We start from the raw sequence: 19579 nt of genomic DNA on the forward strand, positions 1-19579 counted from the left end.
ATTCCCAATTTCCCCCCAAAATTCCCATTTTTCCCCCCAAATTCCCACATTTTTCCCCAAAATTCCCATTTTCCTACCAAAAATTCCCATTTTCCCCCCAAAAATCCCATTTTTCCCCCCAAAATTCCCATTTTTCCCCCAAAATTCCCGAATTTCCCCCCAAAATTCCCATTTTCCCCCCAAAATTCCCGAATTTCCCCCCAAAATTCCCATTTTTTCCCCCAAAATTCCCGATGTTTCCCCACCCCACATCCATCCTCCACGATCCTCGCTCCTTCCCATCCCAGCTCCTCCTCATTTCCCGCCAGAATCCTCAGGAAACTCCAGGAATTCCCGGGAATTCCATCCCCGGCTTCCCGGGCTGGGGATTTTTGGGAATTCCCGGTTTTTCTCTGCGAATTCCCGGTTTTTTTTTGGGAATTCTCGGGGCAGGGCAGGGAGAGGCTCTGGCGGGAGGAGGAGCTGAGGAGGCGCAGGAAGCTGAGCTGGACCCGCGGGAGCCGCCGGAATTCCCCATCCCGGTAGGAAAACTGCGGGAAAAACCAGAGGAAATGGCGGGAAAAATCAGACGGGAATGGCGGGAAAATGAGGGGGAATGGCGGGAAAATCAGAGGGGAATGGCGGGAAAATGAGGGGGGAAAATGGGAATTTTGGGGGGGGAAAATTGGGAATTTGGGGGAAAAAATCGGGAATTTGGAGAGGAAATGGCGGGAAATTGAGGGGGAAAAGGCGGGAAATTGAGGGGGGAATGGTGGGAAATTGAGGGGGAAAAGGCGGGAAATTGAGGGGGGAATGGTGGGAAAATCAGGGGGGAATGGCGGGAAAATGAGGGGGGGAATGGCGGGAAAATCGGGGGGAATGGCGGGAAATTGGGGGGGGAATGGCGGGAAAAGGAGGGGGAGGAAGGAGGGAAAATGAGAGGGGAAAAAGGCGGGAAAATGAGGGAGGAATGGCGGGAAATTGGGGGAGGAATGGAGGGAAAATGAGAGGGGAATGGCAGGAAAATGAGGGGGAAAAGGCGGGAAAATGAGGGGGAAAAGGCGGGAAAATGAGGGGGAAATGGCGGGAAAATGAGGGGCGAATGGCAGGAAAATGAGAGGGGAAAAAGGCGGGAAAATCAGGGGGGAATGGCGGGAAAATGAGGGGGGAATGGCGGGAAAATCGGGGGGAATGGCGGGAAATTGGGGGGGGGAAATTGGGGGGGGAATGGAGGGAAATTGAAGGGGGAAAAGGCGGGAAAATGACAGGGGAAAAGGCGGGATTTTGAGGGGGAATGGCGGGAAAATCAGGGGGGAGATGGCGGGAAAATCAGGGGGAATGGCGGGAAAATCAGAGGGGGAAAAAGGCGGGAATTTGGGGGGGAAAAAAAGGGAATTTCGGGGGGAAAAAGTGGGAATTTGGAGGTGGAAAAATGGGAATTTGGGGGGAAAAAGGCGGGAAATTGAGGGGGGGAATGGAGGGAATTTGATGGGGGAATGGCGGGAAAAATGGGGAGAAAAAGGCGGGAAAATGAGAGGGGAAAGGCGGGAAAAAGAGGGGGGAAAATGGGAATTTTGGGGGGGGAAATTGGGAATTTGGGGGGGAAAAATCGGGAATTTGGGTGGGAAAAGTGGGAATTAAGGGGAAAAAATTGGGAATTGGGAATAAAAATGGGAATTTGGGTGGGAAAATTGGGAATTTGGGTGGGAAAACTGGGAATTTGGGTGGGAAAATGGGAATTTGGGTGGAAAAATGGGAATTTTTGGGAAGAAAAATGGGAATTTGGGTGGGAAAATGGGAATTTGGGTGGAAAAATTGGGAATTTGGGTGGAAAAATTGGGAATTTGGGTGGGAAAATTGGGAATTTGGGTGGAAAAATCGGGAATTTGGGTGGGAAAATGGGAATTTGAGGGGAAAAATGGGAATTTTGGGGGGAAAAATGGGAATTTTGGGGAGAAAAATGGGAATTTTGGGGGGAAAATTGGGAATTTTGGGGGGAAAAATGGGAATTTTGATGGGAAATTCGGGAATTTGGGGGGGAAAAATGGGAATTTCTGAGGGAAACTGGGAATTTGGGGGAAATTTGGGAATTTTGGGTGGAAAATGGGAATTTTGGGGGAAAAATGGGAATTTGGGGTGAAAATGGGAATTTTGGGGGAAATTCGGGAATTTTGGGTGGGAAAATGGGAATTTCTGAGGGAAACTGGGAATTTGAGGGGAGAAAATGGGAATTTTGGGGAAATCTGGGAAATTTGGGGAAAAGATTGGGAATTTTGGGGGGAAATTTGGGAATTTTGGGGGGAAAATGGGAATTTTGGGGGGAAAATGGGAATTTTGGGGAGAATGGGGATGTGGGGTGGGGAAAAACCGGGAATTTCGGGGGAAAAATGGGAATTTTGGGGGAAAAATTGGGAATTTGGGTGGGAAAATTGGGAATTTGGGTGGGAAAATCGGGAATTTGGGTGGAAAAATTGGGAATTTGGGGGGAAAATTGGGAATTTGGGTGGGAAAATTGGGAATTTGGGTGGGAAAAGTGGGAATTTTTGGGGAAAAATTGGGAATTTGGTGGGAAAAGTGGGAATTTGGGTGGGAAAATGGGGAATTTGGGTGGGAAAATTGGAATTTGGGTGGAAAAATTGGGAATTTGGGTGGGAAAATTGGAATTTGGGTGTAAAAATGGGAATTTTTGGGAAGAAAAATGGGAATTTGGGTGGGAAAATTGGGAATTTGGGTGGGAAAATCGGGAATTTGGGTGGGAAAATTGGGAATTTGGGTGGAAAAATGGGAATTTGGGTGGGAAAATCGGGAATTTGGGTGGGAAAATTGGGAATTTGGGTGGGAAAATGGGAATTTGGGTGGGAAAATCGGGAATTTGGGTGGGAAAATTGGGAATTTGGGTGGGAAAATTGGGAATTTGGGTGGGAAAATCGGGAATTTGGGGGGGAAAATTGGGAATTTTGGGAAGAAAAATGGGAATTTGGAGGGGAAAATCAGGAATTTGGGTGTAAAAATGGGAATTTTTGGGGAAAAATTGGGAATTAAGGGGAAAAAATTGGGAATTGGGAATAAAAATGGGAATTTGGGTGGGAAAATTGGGAATGTGGGTGGGAAAATCGGGAATTTGGGTGGAAAAATGGGAATTTGGGTGGGAAAATCGGGAATTTGGGTGGGAAAATGGGAATTTGGGTGGAAAATTGGGAATTTGGGTGGGAAAATCGGGAATTTGGGCTCCTGACCCTTCGGCCTCCCCGGGATCGACTGAGCCAGAGCGGGGCCGGATTTTCCTCGTCCGGATCCGGATCCGGGAGCGGCACCTGGAAAATCGGGAATGAGAAAATTTTGGGATCTGAATCCTCGGGAATTTGGGGAAATTTGGGATTCAAATCCTCGGGAATTCTGGGAATTCTGGGATCCCAAATTCTTGGGAATTCTTGGGAATTTTGGGATTCAAATCCTCGGGAATTTGGGGAAATTTGGGATTCAAATCCTCGGGAATTCTGGGAATTTTGGGATCCCAATCCTTGGGAATTCTGGGATTCAAATCCTCGGGAATTCTGGGAATTTTGGGATCCCAATCCTTGGGAATTCTGGGATTCAAATCCTCGGGAATTCTGGGAATTTTGGGATCCCCAATTCTCAGGAATTCTGGGAATTTTGGGACCCCAATCCTTGGGAATTCTGGGATTCAAATCCTCGGGAATTCTGGGAATTTTGGGATCCCCAATTATTGGGAATTCTGGGAATTTTGGGACCCCAATCCTTGGGAATTCTGGGAATTTTGGGATCCCAATCCTTGGGAATTTTTGGGAATTTTGGGATCCCCAATTCTCGGGAATTCTTGGGAATTTTGGGATCCCCAATTATTGGGAATTCTGGGAATTCTGGGATCCCAATCCTTGGGAATTTTGGGATCCCGGCTGGTCAGGATCCCATTCCCAAATTTTTTTGAATTCCAGGGGATTTTTCCCTGGAATTTTCTGGGTTTTTTTCCTGGAATTTTCCTGGGATTTTTCCTGAATTTTTCTGGTGGTTTTTTCTGGAATTTTTCCCAGAATTTTCCCAGAATTTTTCCCTGTAAATTACCAATAATTTCCCCAGAATTCCCAGGATTTTTCCTGGGATTTTTCCTGAGATTTTTCCCAGAATTTTCCCAGAGTTTTTCCCTTGATTTTCCCAGAATTCCCCGGATTTTTCCGGGGATTTTCCAGGGATTTTGTCCCAGGATTTTTCCCGAAATTTCCGGGATTTTTCCCGGGATTTTTCCCAGAATTTTCCCCTTGATTCCCCCAGAATTCCCGGGATTTTTCCCCAGGGTTTTTCCCAGAATTTTCCCAGAATTTTCCCCAGAATTCCCCAGAATTCCCAGGATTTTTCCCAGGATTTTCCCGGGATTTTTTTCCCAAGGTTTTCCCCAGAATTCCCGGGATTTTTCCCAGGAATTTCCCCAGAATTTCCCCAGAATTCCCAGGACTTTTCCCGGGATTTTTCTCAGAATTTCCAGGGATTTTTCCCAGGATTTTTCCAAGGATTTCCCCGGGATTTTTCCCAGATTTTTCCCTTTGATTTCCCCAGAATTCCCGGGATTTTTCCCAGGATTTTTCATGGGATTTCCCTGGGAATTTCCCCAGAATTTCCCCAGAATTCCTGGGATTTTTCCCGGGATTTTTCCCATAATTTCCCCAGAACTCCCAGGATTTTTCCCAGGATTTTTCCCAGAATTTCCCCGGGATTTTTTCCCAGATTTTTCCCCTTGATTCCCCCAGAATTCCCCGGATTTTTCCGGGGATTTTCCAGGGATTTTGTCCCAGGATTTTTCCCGAAATTTCCGGGATTTTTCCCGGGATTTTTCCCAGAATTTCCCCGGGATTTTTCCCAGATTTTTCCCCTTGATTCCCCCAGAATTCCCAGGATTTTTCCCGGGATTTTTCTGGGGATTTTCCAGGGATTTTTCCCAGGATTTTCCAGGGATTTTTTTTCCCCTTGATTTCCCCAGAATTCCCGGGATTTTTCCCAGAATTTTCCCAGAATTTTCCCCGTAATTTCCCCAGAATTCCCAGGATTTTTCCCAGGATTTTTCTGGGGATTTTCCAGGAATTTTTTCCCAGAATTTTCCCAGAATTTTCCCCTTGATTTCCCCAGAATTCCCAGGACTTTTCCTGGGATTTTTCCTGAGATTTTTCCCAGAATTTTCCCAGATTTTTCCCCTTGATTCCCCCAGAATTCCCAGGATTTTTCCGGGGATTTTCCAGGGATTTTGTCCCAGGATTTTTCCTGAAATTTCTGGGATTTTTCCCGGGATTTTCCCCAGAATTTTCCCAGAATTTTCCCAGAATTTTCCCCATAATTTCCCCAGAACTCCCAGGATTTTTCCCGGGATTTTCCCCCAGAATTCCCGGGATTTTTCCCCAGAATTCCCGGGATTTTTCCCCAGAATTTTCCCAGAATTTTCCCAGAATTTTCCCCATAATTTCTCCAGAACTCCCAGGATTTTTCCCGGGATTCTTCCCCAGAATTCCCAGGATTTTTCCCCAGAATTCCCGGGATTTTTCCCGAGCACAGACCTGCTGGAATTCCGGGAACACGCAACTCTCCCCTCCGGCCGTGAAGTTACAGAAAACCCTGACGGAATCCCGGGAACATCCCTGGTTGGGATCGATCCAATACTCCCCTAAATTCCAGGAAAAAAAAAAAAAACCGGGATCAGACCCCAAAAATTCCCAAAATTCCCCCAAAAAACCGGGAATTCATCCCAAAAATTCCCCTCCACGAACCATCCTGGAGCTGGGGGTGGCCGAGCTTGAGGTCCTGGCAGGTCCTGGCCGGATGATCCCGAGATCCCGGAGGATTCCGGAGCCGCTCCAGCTCCGATTTCAGGGAATCCAGGAATTCCAGGAGGAGGCTGGAAGGTTCTGGATGCTGGAATTCCGGGAATTCCAGGGAACGCTTGGATTTCTTGGGAATTTGGATGGGGAGGGGTTGGATGGTTTCGCCTGGAGGGCCCTGGAATGGGATTTTTTGGGATTTTAGGTGGGGAAATTCCAGGAAATTCCGGGAAAATCCTGGGATTCTTCACGGGAAATTCCTGGGATTCTGCCCAAATTCCCGCTGGGAATTTTGAAAATGAATGGAAAAAAATTCACCCTGGAAAATGCCGGAAAATTCATCCAAATTCCAGCTGGGAAAGTTCCGAATCCCAAAAACCCCAAATCCCAAATTCCCCAAATCCCAAAATCCCCAAACCCCAAATCCCAAATCCTGAATTCCCAAATCCCAAATTTCCCAACCCCTAAAATCCCAAATCCCCCCAAAAATCCCAAAATCCCGAATTCCAAATTCCCAAATCCTGAATTTCCAAAATCCCAAAAACCCCACATCCCAAAATCCCGAATTCCCAAATTCCCAAATCCTGAATTTCCAAAATCCCAAACCCCAAATTCCCCAAAATCCCAAATCCCAACCCCAAAATCCTGGATCCCAAATAATTCCCAAATCCCGAATTCCCAAACCCCAAATTCCCGAATTCCCAAATCCCAAAATTCCAAATCCCCCAAATCCCAAATCCCTGAATTCCCAAATCCCCCCCAAAAACCCCAATTCCCAAATCCCAAATCCTGAATTCCCAAATCCCAAATTTCCCAACCCCTAAAATCCCAAATCCCCCCAAAAATCCCAAAATCCTGAATTCCAAATTCCCGAATCCCAAATCCCAAATTCCCAAATCCTGAATTTCCAAAATCCCAAACCCCAAATTCCCCGAAATCCCAAACCCCAAAATCCTGAATCCCAAATTCCCAAATCCCCAAATCCTGAAACCCCAAATTCCCAAATTCTCAATTCCCAAATTCCCAAATCTCAAAAACCCCAAATCCTGAATTCCCAAATTCCCCAAATCCCCCCAAATCCCCAATTCCCAAATTCCCCAAATCCTGAATTCCCAAATTCCCCAAATCCTGAATTCCCAAATCCCGAATTCCCAAACCCCAAATCCCTGAATTCCCAAATTCCCAAATCCTGAATTCCCAAATCCCAAAATTCCAAATTCCCAAATTCCCAAATCCCCAAATCCCAAATCCCTCCCAAAAACCCCAAATCCCAAATCCCAAAAACCCCAAATCCCGAATTCCCCGAATCCCAAATTCCCAAGTTCCCAAATCCCAAAAACCCCAAATCCCGAATTCCCAAAATCCCGAATTCCCAAATTCCCAAATCCCAAATCCCCCCCAAAAACCCCAATTCCCAAATCCCAAAAACCCCAAATCCCAAATTCCCCAAATCCTCAATTCCCAAACCCCAAATCCCGAAATTCCCAAATCCCGAAATTCCCAAATCCCGAATTTCTGAATTCCTAAAATCCCAAATTCCCCAAAACTCCAAATCCCAAATTCCCAAATCCCAAAATTCCGAATCCCCCAAAACCCCAAATCCCAAAACCCCAAACCCCTGAATTCCCAAATTCCCAGATCCCCAAATCCCCCCCAAAAACCCCAATTCCCAAATCCCAAAAACCCCAAATCCCAAATTCCCAAATTCCCCAATCCTGAATTCCCAAAATCCCAAATCCCGAATTCCCAAATCCCGAATTCCCAAATCCCAAATCCCAAAAACCCCAAATCCTGAATTCCCCCAATCCCGAATTCCCAAATCCCCAAATCCCAAATCCCCCCCAAAAACCCCAATTCCCAAATCCCAAAAACCCCAAATCCCAAATTCCCCAATCCTGAATTCCCAACCCCCAAATCCCTGAATTCCCAAATTCCAAAATCCCCAAATCCCCCCCCCAAAAACCCCAATTCCCAAATCCCAAAAACCCCAAATCCCAAATTCCCAAATTCCCAATTCCCAAATTCCCAAAATCCCAAATCCCGAATTCCCAAATCCTAAAATCCCAAATTCCCCAAAATCCCAAATCCCCAAATCCCAAATCCCCCCCAAAAACCCCAATTCCCAAATCCCAAAAACCCCAAATCCCAAATTCCCAAATTCCCAAATCCTGAATTCCCAAATTCCCAAATCCCAAATCCCAAAAACCCCAAATCCCGAATCCCCAAATTCCCAATTCCCGAATTCCCATGGAATTCCCGTGGAATTCCCAAATTCCCGCGGAATTCCCGTTTTTCCTCACGGGGTGTCCGGGTGCTCCGGGGGGTCCTCGCTCTCCTTTGGGTCCCGCTTGGCCCTGCCGGGATTGGGGCAATTTCAGGGGATTTTGGGGAATTTGGGGAATTTTGGGGATATTTTGGAATTTTGGGGATATTTTGGAATTTTTGGGGTTTTTTGGGAATTTTTTTTTATTTTTGGGGGATTTTTTTGGGGATTTTGGGGAATTTTTTGGGATTTTTTTGGGATTTTTTTGTGGAAATTTTGGGATTTTTTGGAATTTTGGGGGGATTTTTTTTTGATTTTTGGGAATTTCATGGGGATTTTTGGGGGATTTTTTTGGGAGTTTTTGGGGATTTTTCATGGAATTTTTGGGGATTTTTTGGGGGATTTTTGGGATTTTTTGGGAATTTTTTTTGACATTTTTTAGGATTTTTTCGGGATTTTTTTGGGATTTTTTGGGGAATTTTTTTGGCATTTTTTGGGATTTTTTTGGGATTTTTTTGTGGAATTTTTATGGAATTTTTGGGGATTTTTGGGGGGATTTTTGGGATTTTTTGGGAATTTTTTTTGGCATTTTTTGGGATTTTTTCGGGATTTTTGGGGGGAATTTTTTTGTGGAATTTTTGGGGATTTTTGGGGAATTTTTGGGAATTTTTGGGATTTTTTTTTTTAATTTTTGGGATTTTTTTGGATTTTTTGGGATTTTTTTGCGATTTTTTGTGGAATTTTTGGGGGGATTTTTGGGGATTTTTTGGGTGATTTTTGGGATTTTTTGGGGATTTTTTGTGGAATTTTTGGGGATTTTTTGGGGGATTTTTGAGATTTTTTGGGATTTTTTTGGTGGAATTTTTGGGTTTTTTTGGGATTTTTTGGGGATTTTTGGGAATTTTTGGGGGGGATTTTTGGGATAATTTTGGGATATTTTCGGGATTTTTGGGTGGAATTTTTGGGGATTATTTGGGATATTTTTTGGGATTTTTTGGGATAATTTTGGGATAATTTTGGGATAATTTTGGGATATTTTTGGGATATTTTTGGGATAATTTTGGGATATTTTTGGGGTGATTTTGGGATATTTTTGGGGTGATTTTGGGATATTTTTGGGATAATTTTGGGATAATTTTGGGATAATTTTGGGATATTTTTGGGATATTTTTGGGATAATTTTGGGATATTTTTGGGGTGATTTTGGGATATTTTTGGGGTGATTTTGGGATATTTTTGGGATAATTTTGGGATAATTTTGGGATAATTTTGGGATATTTTTGGGATTTTTTTTGATATTTTTTGGGAATTTTTGGGATAATTTTGGGATAATTTTGGGGATATTTTTGGGATAATTTTGGGATTTTTTTTGATATTTTTTGGGAATTTTTGGGATAATTTTGGGATATTTTTGGGATAATTTTGGGATATTTTTGGGATAATTTTGGGATAATTTTGGGATAATTTTGGGATATTTTTGGAATTTTTTGGGATATTTTTGGGATATTTTTTGGGATAATTTTGGGATAATTTTGGGATAATTTTGGGATAATTTGGGGATAATTTTGGGATATTTTTGGGATAATTTGGGGATATTTTTGGGATAATTTTGGGATATTTTTGGGAATTTTTGGGATATTTTGGGGATATTTTTGGGATATTTTTGGGGTGATTTTGGGGTTTTTTGGGGATATTTTTGGGGTGATTTTGGGGTGATTTTGGGGTGATTTTGGGGTGATTTTGGGGTTTTTTGGGATAATTTTGGGGTGATTTTGGGGTGATTTTGGGGTGATTTTGAGGTGATTTTGCGGTTTTTTGGGGATATTTTTGGGGTGATTTTGGGATATTTTGGGGATATTTTTGGGATATTTTTGGGGTGATTTTGGGGTTTTTTGGGGATATTTTTGTGTTGATTTTGGGGTGATTTTGGGGTTTTTTGGGGATATTTTTGGGGTTTTCTGGGGATATTTTTGGGATATTTTTGGGGTGATTTTGGGGTGATTTTGGGGTGATTTTGGGGTGATTTTGGGGTTTTTTGGGGTCTCACCGTGGCTCCTTTGGCTCCTTTGGGCCCGGCCGGACCCTGGGGGGGGGAGGGGAACAAAAAACAAAAGGGGGGGGAGGGGTCAAAGGGGGGGAGGGGAAACCCCTCCCCCACCCCCCCCCAAATTCCCAAAATTTGGGGGAATTTTTGGGAATTTTGGGGAAGGGAATTTTGGGGATTTTTGGGAAATTTTTGGGAATTTTTGGGAATTTTGGGAAAGGGATTTGGGGGAATTTTGGGGGATTTTTTGGGAATTTTGGGAAAGGGATTTGGGGGATTTTGGGGAAGGGAATTTTGGGGATTTTTGGGAATTTTGGGGAATTTTGGGATGGGGGAATCTGTGGGAAAAGGGAATTTTGGGGGAATTTGGGGAAAGGGAATTTTGGGGATTTTTGGGAATTTTGGGAAGGGAATTTTCAGGAGGGGAATTTTGGGTGATTTTGGGGAATTTTGGGGGAATTTTGGGGAATTTTGGGAATTTTGGGGTCACTCACGGGGAGTCCGGGGGGTCCCGATGGTCCCAAGGCTCCGGCGGCTCCGGGAATTCCCTGGGAATTTGGGGAGGGAAAGACCCCCCCAAAAATTACCCACCCCAAATTCCCCAAATCCCCCCAAATTCCCCAAAATTCCCCAAATCCCCCCAAAATTCCCCCAAAATTCCCCAAATCCCCCCAAAATTCCCCAAAATTCCCCAAATCCCCCCAAAATTCCCCAAATCCCCCCAAATTCCCTAAAATTCCCCAAATCCCCCCAAAATACCCCCAAAATTCACCAAATCCCCCCAAAATCCCATTTTTTTCCTCCCAAATCCCCCCCAATCCCAATTTTTTTTCCCAAAATCCCAATTTTCCCACCAAAATTCCCATTTTTCCCCCCAAAATTACAATTTTTCCTCCCAAAATCCCCAGGTTTTCCCATTTTTCCCCCATTTTTTCCCAAAATTCCCATTTTTCCCCCATTTTTTCCCATTTTCCCCCATTTTTCCCCATTTTTCCCCCCCAAAAAATCCCATTTTTTCCCCATTTTCCCCCATTTTCCCCCAATTTTCCCATTTTCCCCCATTTTTCCTCCCAAAAATCCCAATTTTTTCCCATTTTCCCCCCCAAAATTCACATTTTTCCCCAAAAAAATCCCATTTTTCCCCGTTTTTCCCCCCAAATTCCCATTTTTCTCCATTTTTCCCAGTTTTCTCATTTTTTCCCCTATTTTCCCCCCCAAAATCCCAAGTTTTTCCCATCTTCCCCCCAAAAATTCCCATTTTTTCCCCATTTTCCCCCATTTTTTCCCAATTTTTTCCCATTTTTTTCCATTTTTCCCCATTTTTTCCCAAATTTCCGGTTTTCCCCCCAAAATCCCAATTTTCCCCATTTTCCACCCCAGAATTCCCATTTTCCCCTCAAAAAATCCCATTTTTTCCCCATTTTCCCCCATTTTTTCCCATTTTTCCCCCAATTTTCCCAATTTTCTCCCCATTTTCCCTCCAAAAATCCCAAGTTTTTCCCCATTTCCCCCACAAAAATCCCATTTTTTCCCCATTTCCCCCATTTTTTCCCAAAATTCCCGGTTTCCCCCCAAAATCCCAATTTTCCCCATTTTCCACCCCAGAATTCCCATTTTCCCCCCCAAAAAATCCCATTTTTTCCCCATTTCCCCCACAAAAGTCCCATTTTTTCCCCATTTTCCCCATTTTTTCCCCAAATTCCCGTTTTTTCCCCCAAAAATCCCAATTTTTTTCCATTTTCTGCCCCAGAATTCCCATTTTCCCCCTGGAAAAAATCCCATTTTTCCCCATTTTTTCCCCCCAAAATCCAATTTTTTTCCCATTTTTTCCCATTTTCCCCCAAAATTACCATTTTCCCCCAAAAAAATCCCATTTTTTCCCCATTTTCCCATTTTTCCTCCCAAACCTTTCCATTTCCCCTCCAAAAATCCCAATTTTTTTCCCATTTCCCACCCCAAAAATTCACATTTTCCCCCCAAAAAAATCCCATTTATTCCCCATTTCCCCCATTTTTCCCCATTTTTTCCCATTTTTCCCAATTTTCCCATTTTTCCCCCCATTTTCCCTCCCAAAAATCCCAATTTTTTCCCATTTCCCCCCAAAAAATTCACATTTTTCCCCCCAAAAAATCCCATTTTTTTCCATTTTTTTCCTATTTTTTCCCCAAAATTCCCATTTTTTCCCCATTTTTTCCCATTTTTTCCCATTTTTTCCCCATTTTTCCCATTTTTCCCAATTTTCCCAATTTTCCCATTTCCCCCCCATTTTCCCTCCAAAAATCCCAATTTTTTCCCATTTTCCCCCCAAAAAATCACATTTTTTTCCCATTTTTCCCCCATTTTTTCCCATTTTTTCCCCCAAATTTCCCATTTTTCCCAATTTTCCCAATTTTCCCCCATTTTCCCTCCAAAAATCCCAATTTTTTCCCATTTTCCTTCCCCAAAAATTCCCATTTTCCCCCCAAAAATCCCCATTTTTCCTCCAAAAAATCCCATTTTTTCCCCGTTTTTTCCCCAAAATTCCCGTTTTTTTCCCATTTTTTCCCAAAATTCCCATTTTTCCCCCAAAATTCCCATTTTTCCTCACCGTCTCCCCCTTTTTCCCGGAATTTCCAGGATTTCCTGGCCGGCCCCGCTCTCCTTTGTCCCCAAAATCCCAATTTTCCCATTTTTTCCCATTTTTCCCAATTTTCCCATTTTTTCCCCCATTTTTCCTCCCAAAAATCCCAATTTTTTTCCCATTTCCCCCCCAAAACTCCCATTTTTCCCCTCTAAAAATCCCATTTTTCCCATTTTTTCCCCATTTTTTTCCCATTTTTCCCATTTTTCCCCCAAATTTCCCATTTTTCCCATTTTTGCCCAATTTTCCCATTTTTCCCCCATTTTCCCTCCAAAACTCTCACTTTTCCCCCTAAAAAATTTCATTTTCTCCCCCAAAAAATCCCATTTTTTACCCCAAAAATTCCCATTTTTCCCCCCAAAAAATCCTAAATTTTCCCATTTTTTCCCCGTTTTTTCCCTTTTTTTCCCAAAATCTCAGTTTTTCCCCCCAAAATTCCCATTTCCCCCCAAAAATTCCCATTTTCCCCCCAAAAATCCCAATTTTTCCCCCAAAAATTCGCATTTTTCCCCCCAAAAATCCCATTTTTTTCCCATTTTTTCCCATTTTTTCCCCGTTTTTTCCCCAAAATTCCCGTTTTTTCCCATTTTTCCCAAAATCTCCATTTTTTGCCCCATTTTTCCTCACCGTCTCCCCCTTTTTCCCGGAATTTCCCGGATTTCCGGGCCGGCCCCGCTCTCCTTTGTCTCCGGGTTCTCCGGGGGGTCCCAACAGCCCCAGGAGCCCCGGGTGGCCCTGGAATGGGGAGAAAAATCGGGAATTTGGGAAAAATGGGAATTTTGGGGGAAAATTGGGAATTTTGGGGAGGAAATGGGAATTTTGGGGGAAAATTGGGAATTTTAGGGGAAAAATTGGGAATTTTGGGGGAAAATTGGGAATTTTGGGGGAAAAATGGGAATTTTTGGGGGGAAAATGGGAATTTTTGGAGGAGGAAAAATGGGAATTTTGGGGGAAAAAATGGGAATTTGGGGGAAAATGGGAATTTTGGGGGAAAATCGGGAATTTTTGGGGGAAAAATCGGGAATTTGGGGGGAAATGGGAATTTGGGAAAAAAAATGAGAGTTTGGGGGAAAAATAGGGAATTTTGGGGAGAAAAATGGGAATTTTGGGGGAAAATGGAAATTTTTGGGGGGAAATTTGGGAATTTTGGGGAAAATGGGAATTTTGGGGGGAAAATGGGAATTTTTGGGGGAAAAAAAGGGAATTTTGGGGGAATATGGGAATTTTTGGGGAAAAACGGGATTTTTTGGGGAAAAAATGGGAATTCGGTTGGAATTTTGTGGGAATTTTGTGGGAATTCTGAGGGAATTTTTTGGGAATTTTTTGGGAATTCGGGAATTTTGTGGGAATTTTTTTGTGGAAATTCTGTGGGAATTTTGTGGGAATTTGGTGGGAATTCCAGGAATTTTGTGGGAATTTGGGAATTTCTGTTGGAATTTGGTTGGAATTCGGGAATTTTGTGGGAATTGGGTTGGAATTTCGGGAATTTTGTGGGAATTGGGTTGGAATTTGGGAATTTGGTTGGAATTTTGTGGGAATTTTTTTTGGGAATTCGGGAATTTTGTGGGAATTGGGTTGGAATTCCGGGAATTTTGTGGGAATTGGGTTTGGAATTCCGGGAATTTCGTGGGAATTTGGGAATTCTGTTGGAATTCCGTCTCTCACCTTCTCTCCCTTGGCTCCGGTGTCTCCCTTCAGGCCGGGGAGGCCGGGGGGGCCCTGCGGAATTCCGGGAATCAAATCCGGGAATTTCGGGAATTCCGGGAATCAAATCCGGGAATTTCGGGAATTCCGGGAATGGGGAGAAATCCCCGATCCCGGATTTTTCAGGATCCTCCATTTTTTTGGGAATCCCAATTTTCAGGATTCCCAATTTTTGGGATTCCCAATTTTTGGGATTCCCAGTTTTTTGGGAGATTTCCCAGTTTTTGGTGGATTCCCAATTTTTCAGGATCCCATTTTTTGGGATTCCCAAATTTTTGGGATTCCCAATTTTTTGGGATTCCCATTTTTTAGGATCCCATTTTTTAGGATCCCATTTTTTGGGGATTCCCAAATTTTTGGGATTCCCAATTTTTTGGGATTCCCATTTTTTAGGATCCCATTTTTTGGGATTCCCAATTTTCAATATTCCAAATTTTTGGGATTCCCAATTTTTGAGATCTCCCATTTTTTTAGATCCCATTTTTTTGGGGATTCCCAATTTTCAATATTCCCAATTTTTGGGGATTCCCAATTTTTGGAATCCCATTTTTTTGTGGATTCCAAATTTTTCAGGATCCCAATTTTTGGGTTTCCAAATTTTTTGGGATTCCCATTTTTTTTGTGGATTCCCATTTTTTGGGATTCCCAATTTTTGGGATCTCAGATTTTTGGGATCTCCCATTTTTTTAGATCCCATTTTTTCAGGATTTCCCAATTTTTCAGGATCCCATTTTTTGGGATTCCCAATTTTTGGGATCTCAGTTTTTTTGGAATTCCCAAATTTTGGGATCCTTTTTTTGGGGATTCCAAATTTTTCAGGATCCCATTTTTTGGGATTCCCAATTTTTGGGATTCCCATTTTTTGGGATTCCAAATTTTTGGATTCCCAATTTTTGGGATCTCTCATTTTTTCAAGATTTCCCAATTTTTCAGGATCCCATTTTTTGGGATTCCCAGTTTTTTGCGATCTCAGGTTTTTTGGGATTCCCATTTTTTGGGATCCAAATTTTTGGGGAAGGAGAGAATTTTGGGATTCCCAATTTTTGGGATTCCCATTTTTCAGGATTCCCAATTTTTGGGATCCCCCATTTTTTTGAGATCCCATTTTTTTAGATCCCTTTTTTTTGGGATTTCCCATTTTTTGGGATTCCCAATTTTCAATATTCCCAATTTTTGGATTCCCATTTTTTGGGATCTCCAGTTTTTAGGATCCCATTTTTTCTGGGATTTCCCAATTTTTTAGGATCCCATTTTTTTAGATCCCATTTTTTTTTTCTCGGGATTCCCATTTTTTGGGATCTCCAGTTTTTGGGAATCTCAGGTTTTTTTGGGATTCCAAATTTTTAGGATCCCATTTTTTGGGATTCCCATTTTTTGGGAATCTCAGGGTTTTTTTGGATTCCAAATTTTTGGGATCCCATTTTTTTAGATCCCATTTTTTTTCAGGATCCCATTTTTTGGGATTCCAAATTTTTTGGGATTCCCATTTTTTTGGGATTCCAAATTTTTCAGGATCCCATTTTTTGGGATTCCCATTTTTTTGTGGATTCCCATTTTTTAGGATCCCATTTTTTGTGATTCCCAATTTTTGTGATCCCATTTTTTGGGATTCCCATTTTTTGGGAATTCCCATTTTTTGGGAATTCCCATTTTTTGGGATTCCCATTTTTTGGGAATTTCCCATTTTTCTGGGAATTCCCATTTTTTGGGAATTCCCATTTTTTGGGATCCCGTTTTTTGGGATCTCTCACTCACCAGGGGTCCGGGGGGTCCGGCCTGGCCGGGGCTTCCCGGTTTTCCTTGTTCTCCCTAAAAAACACCGGGAAAAATTCCCTGGCCCCAAATCCCAGAATTTGGGATCCCAAATCCCAGAATTTCGGGTCCCAATCCCAAAATTTCGGGTCCCAATCCCTGAATTTTGGGTCCCAAATCCCTGAATTTTTGCTCCAAATCCCAGAATTTTTTGTTCCCAATCCCAAATTTTTGGCCCCAATCCCAAATCCCAAATTTTTCCTCCCAATCCCAAATTTTTGGCTCCCTGATCCCAGATTTTGGGTCCCAATCCCTGAATTTTTAATCCAAATCCCGAATTTTTGGCCCAAATCCCAAATTCTGTGGCCCAAATCCCAAATTTTTGCTCCAAATCCTGAATTTTGGGGTCCCAATCCCTGAATTTTTGATCCCAATCCCAAATTTTGGGTCCCATTCCCAGATTTTGGGTCCCATTCCCGAATTTTGGGTCCCAATCCCAGATTTTGGGGTCCCAATCCCAGATTTTGGGGTCCCAATCCCAGATTTTCGGGTCCCAATCCCAGATTTTGGGTCCCAATCCCAGATTTTGGGTCCAAATCCCAAATTTTTCCTCCCAAATCCCAAATTTTCGTCTCCCAATCCCAGATTTTGGGGTCCCAATCCCAGATTTCATCTCTCAAATCCCAAATTTTCGTCTCCCAGTCCCAAATTTTTGGCTCCCAATCCCAATTTTTGGGGTCCTAATCCCAAATTTTGGGGTCCCATTCCCAAATTTTGGGGTCCCATTCCCAGATTTTGGGTCACAATCCCAAATTTTTGTCTCCCAATCCCAAATTTTGGGTCCCAATCCCAAATTTTGGAGTCCCAATCCCAAATTTTCGTCTCCCAATCCCAAATTTTGGGGTCCCATTCCCAGATTTTGTCTCCCATTCCCAAATTTTTGTCTCCCAGTCCCAGATTTTGGGTCCCAATCCCAAATTTTGGAGTCCCAATCCCAAATTTTCGTCTCCCAGTCCCAGATTTTGGGGTCCCAATCCCAAATTTTGGGGTCCCAAATCCCAAATTTTCATCTCCCAATCCCAAATTTTGGGGTCCCAATCCCAGATTTTGGGTCCAAATCCCAATTTTTCGTCTCCCAATCCCAGATTTCGGGGTCCCAATCCCAGATTTTGGGGTCCCAATCCCAGATTTTGGGTGCCAATCCCAAATTTTGGGGTCCAATCCCAAATTTTCGTCTCCCAATCCCAAATTTTGGGGTCCCAATCCCAAATTTTTGGCTCCCATTCCCAGATTTTGGGTCCAAATCCCAAATTTTTCCCCAATCCCAAATTTTCATCTCCTGATCCCGAATTTTCATCTCCCGATCCCAAATTCTTGGCTCCAAATCCCAGATTTTGTCTCCAAATCCCAGATTTCGGGGTCCCAATCCCGGATTTTGGGGTCCCAATCCCAGATTTCATCTCCCAAATCCCAAATTTTGGGTCCCAATCCCAAATTTTCATCTCCCAATCCCAAATTTTCGTCTCCCAAATCCCAAATTTTGCCTCTCAATCCCAGATTTTGGGTCCCAATCCCAGATTTTGGGTCCCAATCCCAGATTTTGGGTCCCATTCCCGGATTTTCGCCTCCCATTCCCAGATTTTGGGTCCCAATCCCAGATTTTGGGTCCCAATCCCAGATTTTGGGTCCCAATCCCAGATTTTGGGGTCCCATTCCTGGATTTTGGGGTCCCAATCCCAAATTTTCGTCTCCCAATTCCAAATTTTGGGGTCCCAATCCCAGATTTCGACTCCCAAATCCCAAATTTTGGGTTCCAAATCCCAAATTTTCGTCTCCCAATCCCAAATTTTCATCTCCCAATCCCAAATTTTGGGGTCCCGATCCCAGATTTTGGGTCCCAATCCCAAATTTTGGGTCCCAATCCCAGATTTTGGGGTCCCAATCCCAAATTCTTGGCTCCAAATCCCAGATTTTGGGTCCAAATCCCAAATTTTGCCTCCCAATCCCAAATTTTTTGCTCCCAATCCCAGATTTTGGGGTCCCATTCCCAGATTTTGGGTCCCATTCCCGGATTTTCGCCTCCCATTCCCAGATTTTGGGTCCCATTCCCAAATTTTCATCTCCCAATCCCAAATTTTTTTCTCCCAATCCCAAATTTTTGTCTCCCAGTCCCAGATTTTGGGTCCCATTCCCAAATTTTGGGTCCCAATCCCAGATTTTGGGTCCCAATCCCAAATTTTGGGGTCCCAATCCCAAATTTTTGCTCCAAATCCCAAATTTTGGGGTCCCAATCCCAGATTTTGGGGTCCCAATCCCAGATTTTGGGGTCCCATTCCCGGATTTTGGGGCTCCGTTCTCACCACGGCTCCCGGCAGCCCCCGGAGCCCCTCGGATCCCGATTTTCCGGCCGTTCCCGCTGCTCCCACGGCTCCGGTTTTCCCGGGAGCTCCTCGCGCTCCCGGCTCCCCCTGCGGGAATTCCGGGAATTCCGGGAATTTGGGGGGATTTGGGGAATTTTGGGAATTTTGAGGAGATTTTGGGAATTTTTGGGGGAATTTTGGGGGAATTTTGGGAATTTTGGGGGGAATTTTGAGGGGAATTCTGGGGGGAATTGGGGGAATTTTGGGAATTTTGAGGGGATTTTGGGAATTTTTGGGGGATTTTGGGGGGAATTCTGGGAATTTTGGGGGGAATTTTGAGGGGAATTCTGGGAATTTTGGGGGAATTTTGGGAATTTTAGGGGAATTTTGAGGGGAATTCTGGGAATTTTGGGAGGATTTTGGGGGAATTTTGGGAATTCTGGGGGGGATTTGGGGGAATTCTGGGAATTCTGGGGTGGATTTGGGGGATTTTGGGAATTTTAGGGGGATTTTGGGTGGAATTCTGGGAACTCTGAGGGGATTTGGGGGAATTTTGGGAATTTTGGGGGAATTTTGGGAATTTTGAGGAGAAATCTGGGAATTCTGGGGGGGATTTGGGGAAATTTTGGGAATTCCAGAGGGGATTTGGGGGATTTTGGGAATTTTGGGGGCATTTTGGGGGAATTTCGGGAATTCCGGAGGGGATTTGGGGGATTTTGGGAATTTTGAGGGGATTCTGGGAATTTTGAGGGGATTTTGGGGGAATTTCGGGAATTCTGAGGGGATTTGGGGGAATTTTGGGAATTTTTGGGGGAATTTTGGGAATTTTGGGAATTTTGGGGGGAATTTTGAGGGGAATTCTGGGGGGAATTGGGGGAATTTTGGGAATTTTGAGGGGATTTTGGGAATTTTTGGGGGATTTTGGGGGGAATTCTGGGAATTTTGGGGGGATTTTGGGGGGATTTTGGGGGAATTTCGGGAATTCTGGGGGGGATTCGGGGGATTTTGGGAATTTTGAGGGGATTTTGGGAATTT

The 19579-nt window shown here is 43.6% G+C and overlaps 1 protein-coding gene across 1 annotated transcript in view; it reads right to left on the reverse strand.

Annotated features, from left to right (window-relative positions):
• Positions 1 to 374: 374 nt before the first annotated feature.
• The window catches only part of COL11A2 (collagen type XI alpha 2 chain), a gene marked incomplete at its 3' end in the record, with an annotated part of 124087 nt that continues 104882 nt past the window's right edge, over positions 375 to 19579 (reverse strand). Inside the window, exons 49-59 of the mRNA XM_058857302.1 lie at positions 18545 to 18652; positions 16188 to 16241; positions 14394 to 14447; positions 13356 to 13463; positions 10603 to 10656; positions 10112 to 10147; positions 8102 to 8155; positions 5751 to 5979; positions 5541 to 5647; positions 422 to 530; positions 375 to 379 (exon numbers count right to left, since the gene is read on the reverse strand). Of these exons, the coding sequence (XP_058713285.1) occupies positions 375 to 379; positions 422 to 530; positions 5541 to 5647; positions 5751 to 5979; positions 8102 to 8155; positions 10112 to 10147; positions 10603 to 10656; positions 13356 to 13463; positions 14394 to 14447; positions 16188 to 16241; positions 18545 to 18652 (918 nt within the window). The remainder of the gene's footprint in view (positions 380 to 421; positions 531 to 5540; positions 5648 to 5750; positions 5980 to 8101; positions 8156 to 10111; positions 10148 to 10602; positions 10657 to 13355; positions 13464 to 14393; positions 14448 to 16187; positions 16242 to 18544; positions 18653 to 19579) is intronic.

This window comes from Poecile atricapillus, chromosome 26 (genome assembly GCF_030490865.1).
Source record: "Poecile atricapillus isolate bPoeAtr1 chromosome 26, bPoeAtr1.hap1, whole genome shotgun sequence".
Classification (NCBI taxonomy): Eukaryota; Metazoa; Chordata; class Aves; order Passeriformes; family Paridae; genus Poecile; species Poecile atricapillus.